The 26,935-nt window shown below is 34.6% G+C and overlaps 2 pseudogenes and 3 gene segments (V, D, J or C); all 5 read left to right on the top strand.

The window, feature by feature from the left end:
• The first annotated feature begins 263 nt into the window (after positions 1-263).
• LOC128031344 (T cell receptor alpha variable 18-like) lies at positions 264-10,261 on the top strand. The segment is given in 2 exon segments: positions 264-488; positions 9,868-10,261. Coding segments are annotated over 2 exon segments (357 nt in total).
• On the top strand, positions 4,285-5,718 carry LOC128031352 (T cell receptor alpha variable 38-2/delta variable 8-like). The segment is given in 2 exon segments: positions 4,285-4,574; positions 4,697-5,718. Coding segments are annotated over 2 exon segments (357 nt in total).
• A 3,175-nt stretch (positions 10,262-13,436) lies between the features above and the next one.
• On the top strand, positions 13,437-15,990 carry LOC128022802 (uncharacterized; annotated as a pseudogene).
• A 4,775-nt stretch (positions 15,991-20,765) lies between these two features.
• LOC128022796 (uncharacterized) lies at positions 20,766-25,435 on the top strand (annotated as a pseudogene).
• A 486-nt stretch (positions 25,436-25,921) lies between these two features.
• Positions 25,922-26,621, top strand: LOC128031363 (T cell receptor alpha variable 18-like). The segment is given in 2 exon segments: positions 25,922-26,070; positions 26,233-26,621. Coding segments are annotated over 2 exon segments (354 nt in total).
• Positions 26,622-26,935: the final 314 nt, after the last annotated feature.

Raw genomic sequence — 26,935 nt, 5'->3', positions numbered from 1 at the left:
ATGTGTGAATGTGTGTGGCAATGTGAAAGATTTTGTTTCAATTAGAGTTACATTAAATCACCATGAACCTGCCCTTTAATAGCACTAATTTAGGAAACGGCCAACTGTAAGAAACAATAAAGCATCTTAAATCATTTTCATGTGCAATAACAAGTGCAGGTTCATGTATGCCACAGGATGGCAGTGTTCAAACCCAAATTATATTGAAAATATGCATAGACACATAACCCTATAAATAAAAGTTACTTATTCTCCTTATTTTTATTAGTTAATATTTTCATGCTCATAGGATAAATATGACACCTTTTGCCCCACTATTATGAAAGTGTACAGCAGCAGGAAGTTCAGAGACGAGGAAGTTCCTGTGTGTGTTTGTGACTGATCTGCAGTGACTTACAGCTCAGAGCACTGAGAGCCTCAACAGAGAACTGAACTGATCTGATTGAACATGGACAGATGCTTCATACTGATTCTCATCGTGGGAACAGGTATTATTTGTATTATTTTAGTCACTTGTATTTTTGTAAGATATGCTGCAAAATGTGTAAGCAATATAAATTTAATCAACTTTCACAAATCAAAAATCAGTTCATGTGCTTTTTGTTGACAGGTTTGGTGGCTGGAGACAGCCTTGATCCAGATAAAGGAACAGACAAAAACACTGAAGAAAGAGAAACTGTCAAGCTGAGCTGCTCATATACTACAAGTAGTGAATATATTTGGCTTTACTGGTACAGACAGTATCCCAACAGAGAACCCGAGTATTTATTACTCAAAAATGCACGGTCAGCAGTTGATTACGAACACACCTCTGATAATCGGTTTCAGCTGACTGCATCACGTACATCCACTGAACTCACTATCACTGATGTACGTCTGTCAGATTCAGCTCTCTATTATTGTGCTCTAAGAGTAGTAGCCCAGTGATACAAAACATGAGACATGTCATACAAAAACCTGAAGCTCTTTTCACTTTGAAAATTCTAGTGAAAACCACAATCAAAACCCAAATCTATCAAGCACTGAATGTAATAAAATATGCGGTCACAGCTGTGAGAGTCTGAATCAGGCCTGTTAAAAAAATTCCAAGAAGTATTGACAATTTGTTAAGATATCACAACGTATGTGGTTCCTTTTATGCACAAATAAATTCTTAATAGAACGTCTTAATAGCTTGTCATGAAGTAAAAAAAAATTGGAGCAATTAGAGAGAGGCTGGTTTGTTTAATGGGTGCTGAGTGTGTACCCTGAGTGTGTAATGTGTTTATATTAAATGTAAAATTTTCAAATGAAAAGGGCAACATGATCATTTTATAAAGTAGGCCTATGCGATCATATGGAATGACATGTGGGTAAGTGATTAATGACAACATTTTCATTTTGGGGTGGTCTATCCGCTCATATGATCGCACAGGCCTACTTTATAAAAAAGGCCTACTTTATACTATATAAAATGATCATGTTGCCCTTTTCATTTGAAAATTTTACATTTAATATTAACACATTACAGTGTATTATTTAATATATACATATTACAACTTTGAAAATGGATTATCTTAACCGGTTGTTCATTGATAACATAAAATAAAATAATAATACACATGCTATTAAAGGGTTAATTATGCACATCCAGCTCAGTCAATATCAGCTTTGTCTTTAACTTTATTTCCATGCAACCTTCAAAAACTCTTAATGCTGCAAATGCATTTATGTGACATGAAAAGCATTCTCAGGTAAGCAAAGGTGTGCTTTCTCTTTATCACATACATGAAAATAGATTTTACATTTCAAAGAAAAACAATAAATTACCTTGAATGTTATCAATTTTCATTAAATATCAAACTCAAAATTCTGTGGTTGAACTACAAACACGTGAAATGGAGTCATGCGTTTCAACTAAAAATAACACTATTATATGGGTAAGATATCATATTGGGGAAGAAAAAATATAATGACCTGTTTGGAAAACTAAAATTTAATTTAATACAACTAATGATATTCAGAACAAATGTGTATTTTTTTTTAAATAACAGCGTTCAGATTTATCAAATGCAAAAAAATATTAGAAAAATTAGATGTATATAAAAAGAAGTAATGAGATGAGATATAAAATGAGATCTATCTATGCATTTTTAACATCAATTTTTTTCTCACATTAATAAGTGTAATTGGAAAACAGTGAAAGAAAAATTAGAAAGAGACAGAAAAACAAAGACTGACAGAGAAATGGTAAACTCTAGCTGTGAAACCTTCATATGTAAAAGGAATCAATAGGTCAACCTCCCCCCCCCCAATTATGATTAGCATCATAATATTGTTAATTACATTAGATTCATACAAATGGTTTACATACAAGGCAGCTGTGTTCTCAAACTCTCATTAGGAACTGAAGTGATGGATGTTATTTTTTAATACTTCTACAACATTTGTATATTTTCATGAGGACAAAGAGATGAACACATTTATTTATAGTAATAATAATAATAGTAATAAAAACTTTCAGAATAATTATTCTAAAATGTCCTTGGGCAAAATGATTCACATGATAAAATTGACATGAAAGTTATTTTTGGGTCACCCTACAAAATAAAATATAGAAATACAAATCTTGTTGCTATTGTCGGAAATATTTATCACAGATTACACCATCATTTTTTGGTAATTATTTCAAACAAGAGAACGATGGGCCTTCACTGGTTTCACAAAGAGGTCAGGAAGTTCCTGAATGTCTTGAACAGCAGAAAGCATCAGTAACACACAGAGCACAGTGCACTGAGAGAATCAACACACAACTGATCTGATCATACTCACCATGAACAAATACATGCTGCTGCTTTTCATTATGGCATCAGGTGTGGCATTCACGATTACTTCAGATCTTTTAGCAACAGCTTTAAATCCCATGGTGGTATCCCTTTTCAAAACAATTGCAGAGTAACTTTTTAGAATGTTTAACATGAGAACCAATGAGTTTATATTGTGCTTTATGTTTGCAGATGTGACAGCTGTGGACAAAATTGATCCAAACAGTAGGACCAATATGATCAAAACAGAAGGAGAGTTTGTAATGCTGAGCTGCTCATATGATTCAGACAGTGAAAATGTACGTCTTTACTGGTACAGACAATATCACAGAGTAGAACCTCAATATTTATTACATCAAGGTGCTCGGTCAAGCATAGCAAGGCAAATCTCTGATCCTCGATTCCACTCAAGCACTTCTCGCATTTTCACTGAACTTATTATTAGTAGTGTGTCTGTGTCAGATTCAGCTCTCTATTACTGCGCTTTAAGAGTTGAAACCCAGTGATACAAAACATGAAACAAGTCGTACAAAAACTACAAGCCATCTTCACTCTGAAGCTGTTATTATGAAAACCATATCAAAACCTCAATGTGAGATAATAACTGGAAACACCTGTGTAAAGTTGAGAGAAGAAATGTTTTATAAAAAGAATAAAAAAGAAAACGAAGCTTTTCAATAAGGTACAATTTCAAAGAACAGTACAACACTTAAAATAAAAAGTAATACATGTACTTTCTGTTGTTTTATGGCTAACACATTTAACATTATGTGACTTTATTTCATGTGTGTAACGCTTGCAAAGAGGGCAATATCGCTCACTATCACTAACAGAATTCAAAGTTTTCATAAGCTCCTTCTCAGAGTCCTATCATATTATGAAAGAAAATCTGTCTTAATAAAGAATTTATTTTGACTTCATTGTCAATTTGAAACAGATAATGAGGTGGATGAGGATTATATTTCTATTTGCACTATTCAGTCTTGGTATGCAGTTTGATAAACATTAAATAGATTGTTTGTTGATATAGACTTTATACACCAAAAATCATATCTACATCAAATATTCTTATTCAAATAATCCTTACAGAGTGCAGATCAGAAGACAAAATTGATCAGTCAGACAAACATGTGACTGCAGCTGGAGGAAAATCAGTGACATTTGATTGTACATATACGACAACTTCAGCAAACCATACCTCTTCTGGTACATCCAGAGAGCAAATGACCTTCCTAGATACATCCTGAGGAGAGAAACGTTTGGAACTGGAGAAAATGGCACTGAGTTTCATGAGAGATTTCACTCTGAAGTGTCATCAGATTCAGTTCCATTGACGATCAAGAGTCTGCGTGTGTCTGACTCTGCTGTGTACTACTGTGCTCTGAGGCCCACAGTGAGAAAACTCAAGTCAAACCACATACAAAACACTGAATTGCAATCAAGAAATTAGCATGTGCTTCTCTTGTTTAGAATATAAAATGTTGCCTTTGCTTTTGAATACTCATTTAATACACAGAGTTCTGTTATAAAAAGTGTAATTATCAATTTAATTAACAATTAAATACAAATAAATATATTATACAGTATTCAACAACCTATTGATGAAAGTGTACAGCAGCAGGAAGTTCAGAGAGGAGGAAGTTCCTGTGTGTGTTTGTGACTGATCTGCAGTGACTTACAGCTCAGAGCACTGAGAGCCTCAACAGAGAACTGAACTGATCTGATTGAACATGGACAGATGCTTCATACTGATCCTCATCGTGGGAACAGGTATTTTTGGTATTATTTTAGTCATTTGCATTTTTGTAAGATATGCTGCAAAATGTGTAAGCAATATAAATGTAATCAACCTTCACAAATCAAAAATCAGTTAATTTGCTTTTTGTTGACAGGTTTAGTGGCTGGAGACAGCCTTGATCCAGATAAAGGAACAGACAAAAACTCTGAAGAAAGAGAAACTGTCAAGCTGAGCTGCTCTTATAGTACAAGTAGTGAATATGTACGGCTTTACTGGTACAGACAGTATCCCAACAGAGAACCTGTGTATTTATTACTCAAAAATGCACGGTCAGCAGATGATTACGAACACACCTCTGATAATCGATTTCAGTCGACTGCAGCACGTAGATCCACTGAACTCACTATCACTGATGTACGTCTGTCAGATTCAGCTCTCTATTATTGTGCTCTAAGAGTAGTAGCCCAGTGATACAAAACATGAAGAATGTCGTACAAAAACCTGAAGATCTTTTTATTCTAGTGAAAAACCACAATCAAAACCACAATCTATCCAGCCCTGAATGTAATACAATATGTGGTCACAGCTGTGAGAGGCTGAATCAGGCCTGTTAAAAAAATTCCAAGAAGTATTGACAATTTGTTAAGATATCACAGCCTATGTGGTTCCTTTTATGCACAAATATATTCTTAATATAACATCTTAATTGTTTGTCATGCAAGTTAAAAAACAGGGAGCAATTAGAGGGAGGCTGATTTGTTTAATGGGTGCTGATATATCATTCTGTTTTAATATTAATATTTTCTTTGTGCTTCTTCAAACCGTGTCTTTCAGCACCATACCCATTGAGTTCATTGCTGTGTTGACTCTCCAACAGCATCCAGTCTATTCTATTTAATATTATCACTCAGTCTTGTAGGTTTATTTTTATGGCTTTGTCAGTGACTTTGGAGCTTGTTCTCCCACTGACACACAGGATATTGTCATACTTAAATCTAGTCCTCCATAAATTAAAGCCACATACATTGTATATGACTCAAAGCATGTGAAAATCTCTTTAAAGTCACAGGCTTTGTTATTACAGTAATTTTACATGTATTAATTTAGCAGATGCTTTCACCCAAAGTGTCTTTATAAATTGTGAGATATAATAACATTCTCGGGAACTGTGTACTTTTTAGCAGTTTGGGAAGTTCTTTACTAATTCAGCATGACAAAAACTTTGAGACTTTAACAAATATTTACATTTTTGTCTCTGAGAAGAACACTTTATTAGGGGTTCAAGGGGTTCTATTGTAAACGTCAGAATGGCCAAGGATCAGCAATCTCCACATAAAACTAATCGGGCAGACCAAATGTTAAAGGGCTAGTTCACCCAAAAATGAAATTAAATTAATGTTTTACTCCTACATTAGGTGTATGCATGTCTTTCACATCCCACAGTCAGCAGATGTGTGAGGGATGTTTTATTACAGATGCGCATACTTTATTTCAAGTTTTCTGGACTGTTGACAACTAACACCTCCTTAACCCATTGAAAGGCTTGGAAGAGCAAGAACAATTTTTAATATTATTTAATGTTGTGGTTCAGTGGTAGAGCATTGTGTTAACAGCACAAAAGACAGTGGGTTCTATTCCCAGGGGAACACACATAATGATCAAAAAAAAAATTATAATTGTATAGCCTGAATGCACTGTAAGTTGCTTTGGATAAAAGCATCTACTAAATGCATAAATGTAATATAACTATGGCTGGATTCGTATGAAAGAAGAAAGTCACATGCACCTAGGATGCTTCGAGGTGAGTAAAACATGGACAAGTTTAAATTTTTGGGCGAACTAATCCTTTAAGCCATAGAGACTCGAAACTTGGAGGGATGGAGGTACTCACACCATCATGTCAGTGAAACTCACCCCAATCGGCCTGATGGGAACGCTACATTGATCAAAACTAAAAATGCGCTCATAACTCCTAAACCGTTGGACACCAGTGTCTTATGATGTTGGAATCCTTGGTTCATTCACACAAATTTTCAGGTATTTGTTTTTTTTTTGAAAAACATTCTTTTGAAAACTGGTCCCAGGTTTTTCGCCCGATCGGAACCAAACCATTGCAGAAATATTCAGTGAGAGTAAAGATTTTATCTCACCGTCATAAAGGGATGCCAAAATGTTTGAAAGGCAAGGGGTCACTTTCACTAAAATGGCTATAACTCTTTGAACAGAATGAAGTTTCTTCACCACACTCGCTTCACAAAAAGCTTGGCCACTTGGTGGCCCTATAAGAGGGGAAAAAACATAAAAACAGCTATAAATAGGTCCAATGTTCTAAAAGCGTCTATAAGGACATTTGCATTTCTAAAAAAACATATCCGCCATTGGCCAATTTATTTTTTTTCCGTTGACGTGGAGAGACACAAAGGATTAATTGTTGAATAAATGTGTTATTTTTGTTTTCTTTGAATACAAAAAGTATTCTCGTCACTTCATAACGTTGTTGTCACGGTTCATGAATGCACCTGCTGCGTTCATGTTATGTCATGTTGATTGTTTCATGTGGGTGTTGGCGCTGATCAGCAGCAGCTGCAGTTCATTCCTATAGGCTACTTAATGCCTCTTACTTAATGCCTCTTCTTTCGTCTTTCTGTCTTTTCGTCTCTTGAGGTCCTCGTGGTTCATGTCTGTTCGTCTTTCAGCGTTCCTGCCTATGCTCAGTTTCCTGTTCGGTCACCTCTGGATTACCGCCATCATCCATGGATCTATCACCATCACCACCTCCACCAACGCACTCAAGACACCCACTCACCTGTCTGTGCTGCCGTCGAGGTCCCTGCGTCACTCTCCTACATCCACTCACCATAACCTTCCTTCAATAAACATAATTTACTTACATTTTCCTCCTGTCCTCCATTTCACCGTGACCGTTATGGTTGAACCACTGATGGCAGATGGACAGACTGAAAGACATAATTTAAAGCGTGTCCCTCTTTTAGTCATTCATTCATGAGCTGTGGAGCCACGACACACATAAAGGGCATTTAATGATAAACAGACTTGTGTGATGATTGATATGGCAGAATTATCAAAACAGAATTATCTTTAACTTTCTTTCCATGCAATCTGCAAAAACTCTTAATGCTGCAAATGCATGTGACATGAAAAGCATTCTCAGGTAAGCAAAGGTGTGTTTTCTCTTTATCACTTATACATGAAAATATATACATGATTTTACATTTCAAAGAAAAATAATAAATTACTTTGAATGTTATAGATTTTCAGATTCAAAAATCTGTGGTTACATTTCAGACTCGTGAAATGGAGGCAGTCTTTAAATTCAGATTTTTCACCAAGGCTTTACCATGTTTTATTATTTAAAAATAACAATATATTATGGGTTAGATATCATATTTAGGATGTAAAAATTATTTACCTATTTTTTAAATAACAAATAACAATCGTTCAGATTCATCAAATGTAAAAAATATGAGAAAAATTAGATGATTGTAAGATGTAATGAGATGAGATGTAAAATGAGATTTGTATCGGACAGCAGGGATTTTTTTTTTTATAAAATGGAGGGAGTGACATGAAGGATCTGACATGATCTAATGATCATAATATATTAATAATATTGGTAATAATATATTATTTCTACTGTTGTCAGAATGGAACATCAAAACCTGAACTTCTTGTACTCACCTTTTATGGTACAAACGAGACACAGAATCTAACATAAATTCAAGACTCTCTATCAAAATCTCAAACAGTCAGTGAACAAAACCATGTGATTTTGAAGATCTCCTCTGCTGCTGTATCAGACTCTGCTCTGTACTACTTTTCCCTGCAGCCCACAGTGACTGGAAACAATGATACTGTGCCCAAACTATTTCCCAACTTGCACAGTGAAAGACAAATTGGAAAGAGACACAAATACAAAGACTGACAGAGAAATGGTAAACTCTAGCTGTGAAACCTTCATATGTAAAGGGAATCAATAGGTCAACCCCCCCCCCCCCAATTATGATTAGCATCATAATATTGTTAATTACATTAGATTCATACAAATAGTTTACATACAAGGCAGCAGTGTTCTCAAACTCTCATTAGGAACTGAAGTAATGGATGTTATTTTTTAATACTTCTACAACATTTGTATATTTTCAAGAGGACAAAGAGATGAACACTTTTATATATAGTAATAATAATAATAAAAACTTTCAGAATAATTCCTCAAAAATTTCCTTGGGTAAAATGATTCACATGATAAAACTGAGCTGAACTATTGTCGGAAATATTTATCACACATTACACCATCATTTTTTGTTAATTATTTCAAACAAGATAACGATGGGCCTTCACTGGTTTCACAAAGAGGTCAGGAAGTTCCTGAATGTCTTGAACAGCAGAAAGCATCAGTAACACACAGAGCACAGTGCAAAAATCATATCTACATCAAATATTCTTATTCAAATAATCCTTACAGAGTGCAGATCAGAAGACAAAGTTGATCAGTCAGACAAACATGTGACTGCAGCTGGAGGAAAATCAGTGACATTAGATTGTACATATACGACAACTTCAGCACAACCATACCTCTTCTGGTACATCCAGAGAGCAAATGACCTTCCTAGATACATCATGAGATGTAGAGATGTAGAGAGTTTCATGAGAGATTTCACTCTGAAGTGTCATCAGATTCAGTTCCACTGATAATCAAGAGTCTGCGTGTTTCTGACTCTGCTGTGTACTACTGTGCTCTGAGGCCCACAGTGAGAAAACTCAAGTCAAACCACATACAAAACACTGAATTGCAATCTAGAATGTGCTTCTCTTGTTTAGAATATCAAATGTTGCCTTTGCTTTTGAATGCTCATTTAATACACAGAGTTCTATTATAAAAAGTGTAATTATCAATTTAATTAACAATTAAATACAAATAAATATATTATACAGTATTCAACAACCTATTGATGAAAGTGTACAGCAGCAGGAAGTTCAGAGAGGAGGAAGTTCCTGTGTGTGTTTGTGACTGATCTGCAATGACTTACAGCTCAGAGCACTGAGAGCCTCAACAGAGAACTGAACTGATCTGATTGAACATGGACAGATGCTTCATACTGATTCTCATCGTGGGAACATGTACTGTACATTATTTACTGAACAATTAATGAAAATCTGTAAATTAATAATTTCAGTTCGTTTTATTTTATTTTATTTTTTTATTTTATTTTTTGTAAAAGTGTTGTGGAATGTGTTTTCAATAGTATTTTTGTCAACATTGCTTTCACAAATACAAATCTGATTATTTGTGTTTTATGCTGACAGGTTTAGTGGCTGGAGACAGCATTGATCCAGATAAAGGGACAGAACAAAACTCTCAAGAAACAGAAACTGTCAAGCTGAGCTGCTCATATACTACAAGTAGTGAAAATGTTTGGCTTTACTGGTACAGACAGTATCCCAACAGAGAACCACAATATTTATTGCTCAAAGGTGCACGATCGCGTAGCTCTGATAAACACACCTCTGATAATCGGTTTCAGTCGACTGCATCACGTACATCCACTGAACTCACTATCACTGATGTACGTCTGTCAGATTCAGCTCTATATTATTGTGCTTTAAGAGTAATACCCCAGTGATACAAAATATGAGACATGTCATACAAAAACCTGAAGATCTTTTCACTTTGAAATTATCTAGTGAAACCACAATCAAAACCAAAATTTATCAAGCCCCCAATGTAATAAAATATGTGGTCACACCTGTGTAAGACTGAATTAGGTTTTTGTTATAAGTCATAAATGTATAAGAGAATCTTCAGAATTATTTTTTAACATTTTCCCAGGTATCATTCATGTGACTGTTTATTTAAAATAAATGTTGATATTTAAAAAACACTTTTAATAAATTCATAATGACAGAGTCAATTAACTAACATAAACAGTAGTGATCATGCAAGTATTATTATATTGCTTGCATGATTTCATTCCATTGACTGATTTCAATATAATTTAATAACAGTGTTTTCTTGATTTAAGTGAGTGAGTGACATGAACATTCAGCCAAGTATAGTGACCCATACTCAGAGTTCATGCTCTGCATTTAACCCATCCAAAGTGCACACACACAGCAGTGAACACACACACACACACACACGCACAGAACACACACCCAGAGCAGTGGCCAGCCATTTATGCTGCAGCGCCCAGGGAGGAGTTGGGGGTTTGGTGCCTTGCTCAAGGGCTCCTAAGTTGTGGTATTGCCGGCCTGAGTCTCTAACCCACAACCTTAGGGTTAGGAGTCAAACTCTCTAACTATTAGGCCACAACTTCCCTGTAAGGCTATGTGAAGTAGAATTGTCTTCCAAAATGAACAATTGTATAACATATAATTTATGGTTAACACTGAGGCAGAGATATTGTTTAAAGTGATGGTATGCTGTTGTGAGTAAAGCCAAAATAACATTCAAAATGTGATGGAAGAAAAACACCCAATACACTAAATACTCTGTTGACTGTCCAGCAGCATCCAGTCTATTTGATATTATCGCTCAGTCTTGTGGGGTTTTATTTTCATGGCTTTGGCAGTGACTTCAGAGCTTGTTTTCTCACTGACACACAGAGTATTGTCTCAAATCTAGTCCTCGGCAAATCAAAGTCACATACATTAAATATGGCGAAAAGCAACACAGGACTTTTTTTACATATAAGTATTATTTAAAATTATATGTAATTTCAAAAGTTGGCCACTGTGTGGCATAATCTAAGATGCTGTGGTAACCTACTAATTGAAGTTCCTGCTGTATGTGTGTAATGTCTACAAACAACTGTGTGCTTGTAAAGTTCAGAGTAATATTGCCTGCTGTGCATAAACTATGTTGATCTGGGTGAGGAATTTACTTCTAATGGCTGCAGTTCTGGGTAAGTAATTTAAATGTTAAATGTAACACATTTATATTATCCTAACATAAGAATATATATGAAAATGAATTCTTTCTTTACATTTTTATATTTCCTGACAGAGTGCAATGCACAAGATTCTGTTAATCAGCCAAAAAGAATTCAAACTGCTTCTGAACATGAGATGGTTAAACTTCACTGCACTTACAGTACCAGTGACCGAAACCCTTATCTTTACTGGTACCAACACAAAACCAATGGATTCCCAGTTTACATGCTCCGTAAACTATCGACTGGATCAAGCAGCAGTGAAAAAAAAGATTTCATGCTGAACTCAACAAATCCTCAGTTTCTCTGTCAATCCAGGACGTGCGTGTGTCTGACTCGGCTGTTTACTACTGTGCTCTGCAGCCCACAGTGACTGAAACACATAAACATCCTGACAGAACTAAGAGCTCCGAGATGTGCAGTTATTGACATGATTAAGTTTTCACTGCAATAAACACACTCCAGCAGTGGGTGAAGCTTATGGTTGAGAGTGTGAGACAGACTGAAACAGTTACAGTTATTTAGATACTATTGTTGTTATCACTATGATTGTAAGGACATCATGGTCTTCCTCACCTGTACAATAATGATAAAAAAATGTTATGGGTAAGAGATATTCATTCAGTCAATATGGTTATTATTAAAAAAAAATCCTTACAATTAATGTAACTTTATACAGTGTATACTGTAAATATGATTAATTAGGATCCTTTCCTTTTTCACAGGAAATTATTTTGGTGACACAATACAACCATGGTTTCCATAAAAACTTGATTCTGAGGGTGAAAATGTGACTCTTTCATGTAACTATAGTCTCAATAGCAGCACTAGTGTTATTATCCTGTGGTATCACCAGTATCCTCAAGCACAACAGAGTTTTTACTTCTCGTCACTGAATATTCAAGAAATTCTGAGCCCGAAATATGTCTACATTCAGAAGCTCAAAAAGAAATCAAACGAGTGGATCTGATGATCTTCTTGGCTGCTGTATCAGATCGCAGGAAACTCAATAATCTCTGCAATAAATAAATAAATAATAAAAAAATAACTTTCACTATCTTTTCTAGTGAAAAAGAAAGATACACTTAGACAAAGACTAAGAGAACAACTGTATTAAAAAAATATATAAATATATATATATATATATATATATATATGTATATATATATAAACTATGGATGCAAAACTGCAAATAAACAAAAAAAAGCTTATATTCTTAACATGAAATCCACACAAAAGTAGCCTAAAGTTTATGTTTAGTGGATTATCATGTGTTATACAGTGTGCTGGTATAATGTTCCACTAGATGACAGTGTTCTCAGAGATTCACTGGGAACTACAGCAATGAAGAACAGAATTGAAATCACAAAACTGAAGGAGGGACTCAGTGTTCACAGACCTGACATGATCTAATTCTGTCTGACAGAGACTGTGGTCACTTGTACAATGAATCTTCATTCAGTTTTTCTGTTCTGTGTCTTAGCAGGTGTGTATTTATTTGGTTAATTACACATTTTTGATAACAATTCGTTTTTTAAAATATCCCACTGAAAATGTACAAATGTACTCTTACCAATTTTTCTTTTTCAGGTGCTGTCTTTGGAAATATCAAACCAAACAAAACAACTGTTTATGAGGAGGGTTCAAATATTATATTAATTTGTAGTCATTACCCTGGAAGTTCAGATTATCTCCACTGGTACCGTCAGTATGAAAGATCAAAACCTGAATTTCTTGTACTCACCCACGGTAATTCAAAAGAACCGGCGGTGTCTGCTGTAGATTCAAGATTCACCGTTAAAGTTGAAAAAGGGGAACGAAACCATGCGGATCTGAAGATCTCTTCTGCTGCTGTATCAGACTCTGCTCTGTACTACTGTGCTCTGAGGCCCACACTGACAGGAAACACATCAGCTCTCTACAAAAACCTGTGAGAGACAAAAGAGAGAAACATGGAGACAGAGATGAAGACAGAGAATGAGGCTGTTTTAGAGAACTGTTTTATACTGTATACAGTATACTCTATTATATGTAAAAAAATAAAATAAAATAAAAAATAAAATAAATAAATAAAAAAACAACAACTAATGGAACCAGTAAAAATAGATCACAGTCAGTGATTAAAATCTAAATCTAGATAATGGATATATACAAACCTAGCTCGACCATAGTTAAAAAGTCAATATTCCATATTCATGAGACGTGACTTACAGCTCAGAGCACTGAGAGCCTCAACAGAGAACTGAACTGATCTGATTGAACATGGACAGATGCTTCATACTGATTCTCATTGTAGAAACAGCTATTATTCAAATTAAACAGTTTATTTAAATGTTCTAGGTGTATTTTCTTTTTTTCCGGTAAGTTCTGTCAAATGTGTTTCATTTATTTTGTAAACTATGCTAACACAATCGGAAATCAGATTATTTTGCTTATTTTTTGAAAAACTTGTTGGCTGGAGACAACATTGAGTCAGATAAAGGGACAGAAAAACCTCTCAAGAAACACAAACTGTCAAGCTGAGCTGCTCATATAGTACAAATAGTGCTTATGTTTGTCTTTACTGGTACAGACAGTATCTCAACACAGAACCACAATATTTATTATGCAAGGGTGCACAAGTTATGAAGATACCTCTGATGATTAGTTTGAATTCAATGCCCAGATATACAGAATATGAGACATGTCATAAAAAAACCTTAAGCCTTTTCACTATGGCTAGACTAAGGATATTACAATATGACAAAACATTAATATAGTTTACATAATCAACACCACTATTTTTGAACACGGAACTAACAAGTAATCATTCTGCTCACATATAATCCAAACATCTCACTAAATGCAAAAGCCTGTGTTTGCTACATTCATAAGTGGCCATCCCTTGTAATTAAATGGTGTTGATATTCCAGTAATTTATGTGTGGACAAATCAAAGCCATAGAATGATATTCTATCTAGAGATTTTGAGGAGGGCCCATTCTGTTCCAGTATTACAATGCTCCTGTAATTTCAGATGTTGGCCACAGTGTGGCATGATCTGATGTTTATGGCAACTGTTTATTTAAGATCCTGCTATGAGTAACTTCTGCAAACAACTGTTTACTAGAAAAAAATATTAGACTGACATGGCCTGCTGTTCATAAATTATGTTAATTTGTATAAGAAATGTACCTTTAATGGCTGCAGTCCTTGATAAATAACTGTTAAATGTAACACACTTGTATTGTTAAAGTTAAAGTTAAAGTTTGAGTTGAGTTTATTTTATTATTTTACCTGTAACTATGAATATCCATGACAACATACAGAAAATGAACACTTCAACAATCTAATAGTAAACTTAATACTATAAAGTCATCTAAGATAATTTTCAAGACTATTGATAACTGAAACGCATGATAGTGCCAGTTGCCTTTGTTTTGAATAAGAGAGTCTGTATTGGACTATATAACATTGTTATGGATGATAGTAAATATTAGGAAATATAATACTAATGCTGAATGCAACGTTTGACAAATCAATTAAATCATTCAGAGACGTGTAATAAGAGACTGTACGGTGTGCTTCAGTGAATTAAGTAATATAAGCTAAACAAATGAGTGGATGCATACTGCATGTATTTTCTAACATTAATCATTGCATCCATAGACATAATTAAGTGATATGGTTTTACATATAATCAATATTAGTCTTCACTGCAGTCACAAGCTCCTCCCAGCAGTCAGACCAAGTGATTTGAATTTACTGCTTTAACAGATGCAGAAAGAGGAAGAGGATCACAACATCCCTGCACATTTTTCAAGAGTTAGTGATTTCAATTGTATAAAATGCCACTGTGGAAAAGTGCCATTGTGATCTTAGTTTTGTATATCTGGGGTGAGTAGCATTTTCAAATAAAGATTATTTTCAAATATATTTAAAATGAATTTTCATTATCTGTGTATGTGGATATTTTTTTTGCTTTCTTTTTCATTCATAATGTTTTTATTCAATTTCAGGATGTAATTCCCAAGACAAAGTTGATCAGCATACAAGGATTCAATCTGCTTTTGAAGGTGCTACTGTAACGATCAACTGTACATATCAGACTACTATCACGAACCCGACTCTCTTCTGGTACCAGCAGAAAGTCAGTGGATTCCCCAAGTTCATGCTTAATAAATTTTCTAAATCTGGAAACAGTGAGGAGGAATTCAAAGAGAGATTCCATGCGAATCTTAGCAAAACTTCAGTTCCACTGACAATCCAGGATGTGCGAGTGTCTGACTCTGCTGTGTACTACTGTGCTCTGCAGCCCACAGTGACTGAAACACACTCAACACTCACACAAGAACTCCAAAAATGCAATAGCATATATTACATCAGCAATACATTTTTTTTGCTTAGTCTATGATTTCATTTATAAAACCCCTTTCATCCATAAATGTATTCTATTTTAGTAGGTTTCTTTCATTTATAAAGTTTACATTCAGTTTACATTATCTAATTTTACAATTTAGTTGCATTTAATTTTGTATTCATTTTCCCCTAGTGTTGGTATCAGTTGATTTGCAATTGTTCATGCAGTTAAATCTTATGAAATCATATTATGAAAGCTAATCTCTCTTAATAAAGAATTTTTTAAACAGTTTGAAACAGATAATGAGGAGGCTGAGGATTATATTTCTATTTGCACTATTCAGTCTCGGTATGTATTTCTACACATTTTAAGCAGTTAGATAAATATTTATTGTTTTTTTATATGGATTTTATACACCAATAATTATATCTACATCAAATATTCTTATTCAAATAATCCTTACAGAGTGCAGATCAGAAGACAAAGTTGATCAGCCAGACAAACATGTGACTGCAGCTGGAGGAAAATCAGTGACATTAGATTGTACATATACGACAACTTCAGCACAACCATACATGGTACATCCAGAGAGCAAATGACCTTCCTAGATAAATCCTGAGGAGAGAAACGTTTGGAACTGGAGAAAATGGCACTGAGTTTCATGAGAGATTTCACTCTGAAGTGTCATCAGAGTCAGTTCCACTGACGATCAAGAGTCTGCGTGTTTCTGACTCTGCTGTGTACTACTGTGCTCTGAGGCCCACAGTGAGAAAACTCAAGTCAAAGCACATACAAAACACTGAATTGCAATCAAGAAATTAGCATGTGCTTCTCTTGTTTAGAATATAAAATGTTGCCTTTGCTTTTGAATGCTCATTTAATACACAGAGTTCTGTTATAAAAAGTGTAATTATCAATTTAATTAACAATTAAATACAAATATATATATTATACAGTATTCAACAACCTATTGATGAAAGTGTACAGCAGCAGGAAGTTCAGAGAGGAGGAAGTTCCTGTGTGTGTTTGTGACTGATCTGCAGTGACTTACAGCTCAGAGCACTGAGAGCCTCAACAGAGAACTGAACTGATCTGATTGAACATGGACAGATGCTTCATACTGATTCTCATCGTGGGAACATGTACTGTACATTATTTACTGAACAATTAATGAAAATCTGTAAATTAATAATTTCAGTTCGTTTTATTTTATTTTATTTTTTTATTTTATTTTTTGTAAAAGTGTTGTGGAATGTGTTTTCAATAGTATTTTTGTCAACATTGCTTTCACAAATACAAATCTGATTATTTGTGTTTTATGCTGACAGGTTTAGTGGCTGGAGACAGCATTGATCCAGATAAAGGGACAGAACAAAACTCAAGAAACACAAACTGTCAAGCTGAGCTGCTCATATACTACAAGTAGTGAAAATGTTTGGCTTTACTGGTACAGACAGTATCCCAACAGAGAACCGCAATATTTATTGCTCAAAGGTGCACGATCGCGTAGCTCTGATAAACACACCTCTGATAATCACACCTCTGAACTCACTATCACTGATGTACGTCTGTCAGATTCAGCTCTATATTATTGTGCTTTAAGAGTAATACCCCAGTGATACAAAATATGAGACATGTCATACAAAAACCTGAAGATCTTTTCACTTTGAAATTATCTAGTAAAACCACAATCAAAACCAAAATCTATCAAGCCCCCAATGTAATAAAATATGTGGTCACACCTGTGTAAGACTGAATTAGGTTTTTGTTATAAGTCATAAATGTATAAGAGAATCTTCAGAATTATTTTTTAACATTTTCCCAGGCATCATTCATGTGACTGTTTATTTAAAATAAATGTTGATATTTAAAAAACACTTTTAATAAATTCATAATGACAGAGTCAATTAACTAACATAAACAGTAGTGATCATGCAAGTATTATTATATTGCTTGCATGATTTCATTCCATTGACTGATTTCAATATAATTTAATAACAGTGTTTTCTTGATTTAAGTGAGTGAGTGACATGAACATTCAGCCAAGTATAGTGACCCATACTCAGAGTTCATGCTCTGCATTTAACCCATCCAAAGTGCACACACACAGCAGTGAACACACACACACACACACACACACACACACGCACAGAACACACACCCAGAGCAGTGGCCAGCCATTTATGCTGCAGCGCCCAGGGAGGAGTTGGGGGTTTGGTGCCTTGCTCAAGGGCTCCTAAGTTGTGGTATTGCCGGCCTGAGTCTCTAACCCACAACCTTAGGGTTAGGAGTAAAACTCTCTAACCATTAGGCCACAACTTCCCTGTAAGGCTATGTGAAGTAGAATTGTCTTCCAAAATGAACAATTGTATAACATATAATTTATGGTTAACACTGAGGCAGATAAATTGTTTAAAGTGATGGTATGCTGTTGTGAGTACAGCCAAAATAACATTCAAAATGTGATGGAAGAAAAACACCCAATACACTAAATACTCTGTTGACTGTCCAGCAGCATCCAGTCTATTTGATATTATCGCTCAGTCTTGTGGGGTTTTATTTTCATGGCTTTGGCAGTGACTTCAGAGCTTGTTTTCTCACTGACACACAGAGTATTGTCTCAAATCTAGTCCTCGGCAAATCAAAGTCACATACATTAAATATGGCGAAAAGCAACACAGGACTTTTTTTACATATAAGTATTATTTAAAATTATATGTAATTTCAAAAGTTGGCCACTGTGTGGCATAATCTAAGATGCTGTGGTAACCTACTAATTGAAGTTCCTGCTGTATGTGTGTAATGTCTACAAACAACTGTGTGCTTGTAAAGTTCAGAGTAATATTGCCTGCTGTGCATAAACTATGTTGATCTGGGTGAGGAATTTACTTCTAATGGCTGCAGTTCTGGGTAAGTAATTTAAATGTTAAATGTAACACATTTATATTATCCTAACATAAGAATATATATGAAAATGAATTCTTTCTTTACATTTTTATATTTCCTGACAGAGTGCAATGCACAAGATTCTGTTAATCAGCCAAAAAGAATTCAAACTGCTTCTGAACATGAGATGGTTAAACTTCACTGCACTTACAGTACCAGTGACCGAAACCCTTATCTTTACTGGTACCAACACAAAACCAATGGATTCCCAGTTTACATGCTCCGTAAACTATCGACTGGATCAAGCAGCAGTGAAAAAAAAGATTTCATGCTGAACTCAACAAATCCTCAGTTTCTCTGTCAATCCAGGACGTGCGTGTGTCTGACTCGGCTGTTTACTACTGTGCTCTGCAGCCCACAGTGACTGAAACACATAAACATCCTGACAGAACTAAGAGCTCCGAGATGTGCAGTTATTGACATGATTAAGTTTTCACTACAATAAACACACTCCAGCAGTGGGTGAAGCTTATGGTTGAGAGTGTGAGACAGACTGAAACAGTTACAGTTATACAGATACTATTGTTGTTATCACTACGATTGTAAGGACATCATGGTTCTCCTCACCTGTACAATAATGATAAAAAAATGTTATGGGTAAGAGATATTCATTCAGTCAATATGGTTATTATTAAAAAAAAATCCTTACAATTAATGTAACTTTATACAGTGTATACTGTAAATATGATTAATTAGGATCCTTTCCTTTTTCACAGGAAATTATTTTGGTGACACAATACAACCATGGTTTCCATAAAAACTTGATTCTGAGGGTGAAAATGTGACTCTTTCATGTAACTATAGTCTCAATAGCAGCACTAGTGTTATTATCCTGTGGTATCACCAGTATCCTCAAGCACAACAGAGTTTTTACTTCTCATCACTGAATATTCAAGAAATTCTGAGCCCGAAATATGTCTACATTCAGAAGCTCAAAAAGAAATCAAACGAGTGGATCTGATGATCTTCTTGGCTGCTGTATCAGATCGCAGGAAACTCAATAATCTCTGCAATAAATAAATAAATAATAAAAAAAATAACTTTCACTATCTTTTCTAGTGAAAAAGAAAGATACACTTAGACAAAGACTAAGAGAACAACTGTATTAAAAAAAAAAAAAAAAAAAAAAAAAATATATATATATATATATATATATATATATATATATATATATATATATATATATATATATATATATATATATGTATATATATATAAACTATGGATGCAAAACTGCAAATAAACAAAAAAAAGCTTATATTCTTAACATGAAATCCACACAAAAGTAGCCTAAAGTTTATGTTTAGTGGATTATCATGTGTTATACAGTGTGCTGGTATAATTTGCCACAAAATGGCAGTGTTCTCAGAGATTCACTGGGAACTACAGCAATGAAGAACAGAATTGAAATCACAAAACTGAAGGAGGGACTCAGTGTTCACAGACCTGACATGATCTAATTCTGTCTGACAGAGACTGTGGTCACTTGTACAATGAATCTTCATTCAGTTTTTCTGTTCTGTGTCTTAGCAGGTGTGTATTTATTTGGTTAATTACACATTTTTGATAACAATTCGTTTTTTAAAATATCCCACTGAAAATGTACAAATGTACTCTTACCAATTTTTCTTTTTCAGGTGCTGTCTTTGGAAATATCAAACCAAACAAAACAACTGTTTATGAGGAGGGTTTAAATATTATATTAATTTGTAGTCATTACCCTGGAAGTTCAGATTATCTCCACTGGTACCGTCAGTATGAAAGATCAAAACCTGAATTTCTTGTACTCACCCACGGTAATTCAAAAGAACCGGCGGTGTCTGCTGTAGATTCAAGATTCACTGTTAAAGTTGAAAAAGGGGAACAAAACCATGCGGATCTGAAGATCTCTTCTGCTGCTGTATCAGACTCTGCTCTGTACTACTGTGCTCTGAGGCCCACAGTCACAGGAAACACATCAGCTCTCTACAAAAACCTGTGAGAGACAAAAGAGAGAAACATGGAGACAGAGATGAAGACAGAGAATGAGGCTGTTTTAGAGAACTGTTTTATACTGTATACAGTATACTCTATTATATGTAAAAAAATAAAATAAAATAAAAAATAAAATAAATAAATAAAAAAACAACAACTAATGGAACCAGTAAAAATAGATCACAGTCAGTGATTAAAATCTAAATCTAGATAATGGATATATACAAACCTAGCTCGACCATAGTTAAAAAGTCAATATTCCATATTCATGAGACGTGACTTACAGCTCAGAGCACTGAGAGCCTCAACAGAGAACTGAACTGATCTGATTGAACATGGACAGATGCTTCATACTGATTCTCATTGTAGGAACAGCTATTATTCAAATTAAACAGTTTATTTAAATGTTCTAGGTGTATTTTCTTTTTTTCCGGTAAGTTCTGTCAAATGTGTTTCATTTATTTTGTAAACTATGCTAACACAATCGGAAATCAGATTATTTTGCTTATTTTTTGAAAAACTTGTTGGCTGGAGACAACATTGAGTCAGATAAAGGGACAGAAAAACCTCTCAAGAAACACAAACTGTCAAGCTGAGCTGCTCATATAGTACAAATAGTGCTTATGTTTGTCTTTACTGGTACAGACAGTATCTCAACACAGAACCACAATATTTATTATGCAAGGGTGCACAAGTTATGAAGATACCTCTGATGATTAGTTTGAATTCAATGCCCAGATATACAGAATATGAGACATGTCATAAAAAAACCTTAAGCCTTTTCACTATGACTAGACTAAGGATATTACAATATGACAAAACATTAATATAGTTTACATAATCAACACCACTATTTTTGAAGACGGAACTAACAAGTAATCATTCTGCTCACATATAATCCAAGCATCTCACTAAATGCAAAAGCCTGTGTTTGCTACATTCATAAGTGGCCATCCCTTGTAATTAAATGGTGTTGATATTCCAGTAATTTATGTGTGGACAAATCAAAGCCATAGAATGATATTCTATCTAGAGATTTTGAGGAGGGCCCATTCTGTTCCAGTATTACAATGCTCCTGTAATTTCAGATGTTGGCCACAGTGTGGCATGATCTGATGTTTATGGCAACTGTTTATTTAAGATCCTGCTATGAGTAACTTCTGCAAACAACTGTTTACTAGAAAAAAATATTAGACTGACATGGCCTGCTGTTCATAAATTATGTTAATTTGTATAAGAAATGTACCTTTAATGGCTGCAGTCCTTGATAAATAACTGTTAAATGTAACACACTTGTATTGTTAAAGTTAAAGTTAAAGTTTGAGTTGAGTTTATTTTATTATTTTACCTGTAACTATGAATATCCATGACAACATACAGAAAATGAACACTTCAACAATCTAATAGTAAACTTAATACTATAAAGTCATCTAAGATAATTTTCAAGACTATTGATAACTGAAACGCATGATAGTGCCAGTTGCCTTTGTTTTGAATAAGAGAGTCTGTATTGGACTATATAACATTGTTATGGATGATAGTAAATATTAGGAAATATAATACTAATGCTGAATGCAACGTTTGACAAATCAATTAAATCATTCAGAGACGTGTAATAAGAGACTGTACGGTGTGCTTCAGTGAATTAAGTAATATAAGCTAAACAAATGAGTGGATGCATAATTAAGTGATATGGTTTTACATATAATCAATATTAGTCTTCACTGCAGTCACAGGCTCCTCCCAGCAGTCAGACCAAGTGATTTGAATTTACTGCTTTAACAGATGCAGAAAGAGGAAGAGGATCACAACATCCCTGCACATTTTTTAAGAGTTAGTGATTTCAATTGTATAAAATGCCACTGTGGAAAAGTGCCATTGTGATCTTAGTTTTGTATATCTGGGGTGAGTAGCATTTTCAAATAAAGATTATTTTCAAATATATTTAAAGTGAATTTTCATTATCTGTGTATGTGGATATTTTTTTTGCTTTCTTTTTCATTCATAATGTTTTTATTCAATTTCAGGATGTAATTCCCAAGACAAAGTTGATCAGCATACAAGGATTCAATCTGCTTTTGAAGGTGCTACTGTAACGATCAACTGTACATATCAGACTACTATCACGAACCCGACTCTCTTCTGGTACCAGCAGAAAGTCAGTGGATTCCCCAAGTTCATGCTTAATAAATTTTCTAAATCTGGAAACAGTGAGGAGGAATTCAAAGAGAGATTCCATGCGAATCTTAGCAAAACTTCAGTTCCACTGACAATCCAGGATGTGCGAGTGTCTGACTCTGCTGTGTACTACTGTGCTCTGCAGCCCACAGTGACTGAAACACACTCAACACTCACACAAGAACTCCAACAATGCAATAGCATATATTACATGCAATACATTTTTTTTTTGCTTAGTCTATGATTTCATTTATAAAACCCCTTTCTTCCATAAATGTATTCTATTTTAGTAGGTTTCTTTCATTTATAAAATTTACATTCAGTTTACATTATCTAATTTTACAATTTAGTTGCATTTAATTTTGTATTCATTTCCCCCTAGTGTTGATTTCAGGTGATTTGGTATTGTTCATGCAGTTAAATTATATAATCAGCATAAATATGGCTACTGCTATTAAAATCCTTGTGTACTATGAGTACACAGTGTGTACTATGAATGTGCAGAAAGGTGATTGCAATGTTATTTACTTAAGTTTGCGATTGTCAAAATGCACTCTTTAATTTGTGCTTGACGTGGCTGCAATATCTGCTAATTTGTGCTGATCTTGGTTGCACTGGTCATTATGGAAATTCACTGTCTGCGTCTGTGTACTTCAGTTTGCACACTATCAGTAGACCATTCACTGGAACTTTTATGGAATTGCCCTGCTTTTTTAATATCTGGCACAAAATATTCTTCAAATTTGCATTATATTTTTATGCTTATGGTAAAAAAAATTTAAAGATCAATGTACTAATGAATGATGAGTCACTTCATAGACAAATTTGGCTCATACATAAACTAATAGACGAACCAAAAATTAAATAGTGCAGATCTTTTATTACATTAAAAGTTATGAGTAGTATATTTGCTGCAACTAAGTCTCACCTGAAACACGTTTACATGTGCATATACTACAGTCTGTCTATTATGTCTTGAACTCTTCATTTACACTGTTTGCCCTAAATTTATTTTTTACTGTCCTTTTTATTCCATTGCACAGTGTTGTTCTGTATATATTGTGTGTATTTAAAGTATGTTACATGTATGTATAGTTCGATTACTTCTTTCAGTAGTTTAGCTTTGTGTTGGTTTATATATGTTTATATATCTAGCCCCTTGGTAATGTGAGTCACAACATTTCGTTCCTTTGTATAACATATAGCAGAATGACAATAAATTGGACTTGTACTTGAGATGCCACTTATGTAATATACTTGCAGTGAACCAGAAGAGGGCAGTAGGTGCTCAATATTACATTTGATAATACAGCAGCTTCTACAGGTCTCCACAGGCTCCTCCTTGTATCATTATTTTAATACCAAAAGCAAAACTCTCATATTCACAGATTTTTTCACAGACTTCAAGGTGTATTCAGCATAGATACAGTCATGTCACACAAGTTAAGGAATATATTTCTCTACATACTATTCATTTTTTTAGGTATGAAGTTTAATTTAATAGAACTGTATATTGATGTTGTATTATATGTTGTATTATATTGTATATTAAATATCCTTAAACATTTACAGAATGCAGATCAGAGGACACAGTTGATCAGCCAGACAAACATGTGACTGAAGCTGAAGGAAGCTCAGTAGAATTAAAGTGTAACTATAAAACAGTCTCAGTACAAGAAGAACTATTCTGGTACATCCAGAAGGCAAATGACTTTCCCAAATACATCCTGAGGAGAAACAAATATGGAGGAGATAAAGATGTTCAGTTCCAGGAGAGATTTCACTCTGAAGTGTCATCGAATTCAGTTCCACTGACAATCAAGAATCTGCGTGTTTCTGACTCTGCTGTGTACTACTGTGCTCTGAGGCCCACAGTGAGAAAACTCAAGTCAAACCACATACAAAAACACATACTGTAAGCTGAATAGCAGTCAGTACAGTTTAACATGTGCTTAAAACACATCTGACCATTTTAACCACAAATCACTGGTCATGAGATTAGCAAGAACTGCACAAATACTGTATATAAAGAAACTTAATACAGGATAGCCTGTTAATTATTTAAGCTGTGTGGGTAAACTTGCAGACAGATTTTCACAATGGAAAAGAATTACTGTTGTTCAACTCAATATGGATGGGTTCAAACATGAGTTTAACTCCCAGTTAGTTGGAGTTTAATGTGAGACCGGATGCTCTTTTGGGCTTTTAACACTTGAAATAGTGAACCCTGGAACATTCTAAACCCCAGGTAAACAAAAACCGGGGTTTTTTTGCTTTATGTTTCACACTGCTTATAGTTTACCCAGGGTTAAAAGACCTTAAGAGTCTTTATTTGCATATTTGCTTGTGTCAGTGTCACTGATTGGGTGAACCTGCTTACATGGCTTTTCTTGCATTAGCGATCCTGTCTTTAAAATAATGTCACCACTGATGTCCTCCTTGCCCGTTTTAAGCCTCCTGAGACGGAAATGGACATTGACACTTTTTCTGTTCTGTTACAGATGTGACATGAGCCACACTGTTCAATTTCTGATTGGTTATCTGTTGCTAAGCATCCAGCAGTAACATTCTAACACCGCTCCATTTCATAAAAGCATTGTGGTACGCACATTCACACGGAGCTCCTGCTAGTTCTAAATTGTTGTTATATAAAAATCTAGATTATTTAATTAGAAAGTAAATATTCTGCACATTTCCTTCAGTTATGTTTCCATGTTCATGAGAAATACGAGGAAATGAGTGATGAAGTGAAATGAAGTGACTTGACATGACATGTGGCCAAGTAGGGTAAGTATACATACATGGAATTTGTGCTCTGCATTTAACCCTTCCAAGTGCACACACACAGCAGTAAATAGTGAACACACACCTGGAGCAGTGGGCAGCCATTGCTGCAGCACCTGGAGAGTAACTGGGGTTCAGTGCATTGCTCAAGGGCAACTCAGTCATGGAAATTGAATGCGGAGAGAGTGCTGTTCATTCACTTTCCCCACCCACTAAAACAGAGTGCAAAACACAGAGTAATTAAAGCAGGAAGTTCCTGTGTGTGCTTATGACTGATCTGCAGTGACTCAACAGAGAACTGAACAGATCTGACTGAACATGGACAGATGCTTCATATTGATTCTCATTGTGGGAACAGGTACATTCTTTGTGTAGTAAAAACAACTGAAACAGTGTATTTATGATTTTTTTTTTCAATCATGTTTTTGTATTTCATTATTATTATTGTTATTTTAAGTGCTGTGAAATATATTAAAAAAAAAAGTAAAATATTCGGCTAATTTGTGCTTTTTGTTGACAGGTTTGGTGACTGGAGACAGCATTGAGCCAGATGAATGGAGAGAAAAAACGTATCAAGAAAGAGAAACTGTCAAGCTGAGCTGCACATATAGTGCAAACAGTGAATATGTTTATCTGTACTGGTACAGACAGTATCTCAACAGAGAACCTAAGTATTTATTACGTAAAGGTGGACGATCAAATAGTTATGCACACACCTCTGATAATCGGTTTCAGTCGATTACATCACGTACATCCACTGAACTCACTATCACTGTCGTACATCTGTCAGATTCAGCTCTTTATTATTGTGCTCTAAGAGTAGCAGCCCAGTGATACAAAATATGAGACATGTCATACAAAAACCTGAAGCTCTTTTTTTACTTTGAACCTATAGTGAAAACCACAATCAAAACCCAAATCTATCCAGCCCAGAATGTAATATAATATGTGGTCACACCTGTGAGAGCTGAAATTAGGCCTGTTACAAAACTTCAAAGAAATATTAACAATATGTTCTGGATATAACTTTCCAGCTTCAGTGTATTAATATTTCATCGTAATTTCTACATTAATAACTACATTTTAATCAATATAACTTTGTTATTTTCAAGAAAATCATATGCAGGTCAGAATGAGAACTTAATTTACCCACTGTACACTGAGCTTCTTCACAATTACAAACTTCATCCATCTAAATCCAGCTAAAATACAACCCAAACTCA

Source organism: Carassius gibelio, chromosome A2 (genome assembly GCF_023724105.1).
Source record: "Carassius gibelio isolate Cgi1373 ecotype wild population from Czech Republic chromosome A2, carGib1.2-hapl.c, whole genome shotgun sequence".
NCBI lineage: Eukaryota > Metazoa > Chordata > Actinopteri > Cypriniformes > Cyprinidae > Carassius > Carassius gibelio.
The sequence above is the reverse complement of the archived record's forward strand: the minus strand, read 5'-3'. Positions and strand labels throughout refer to the sequence as shown.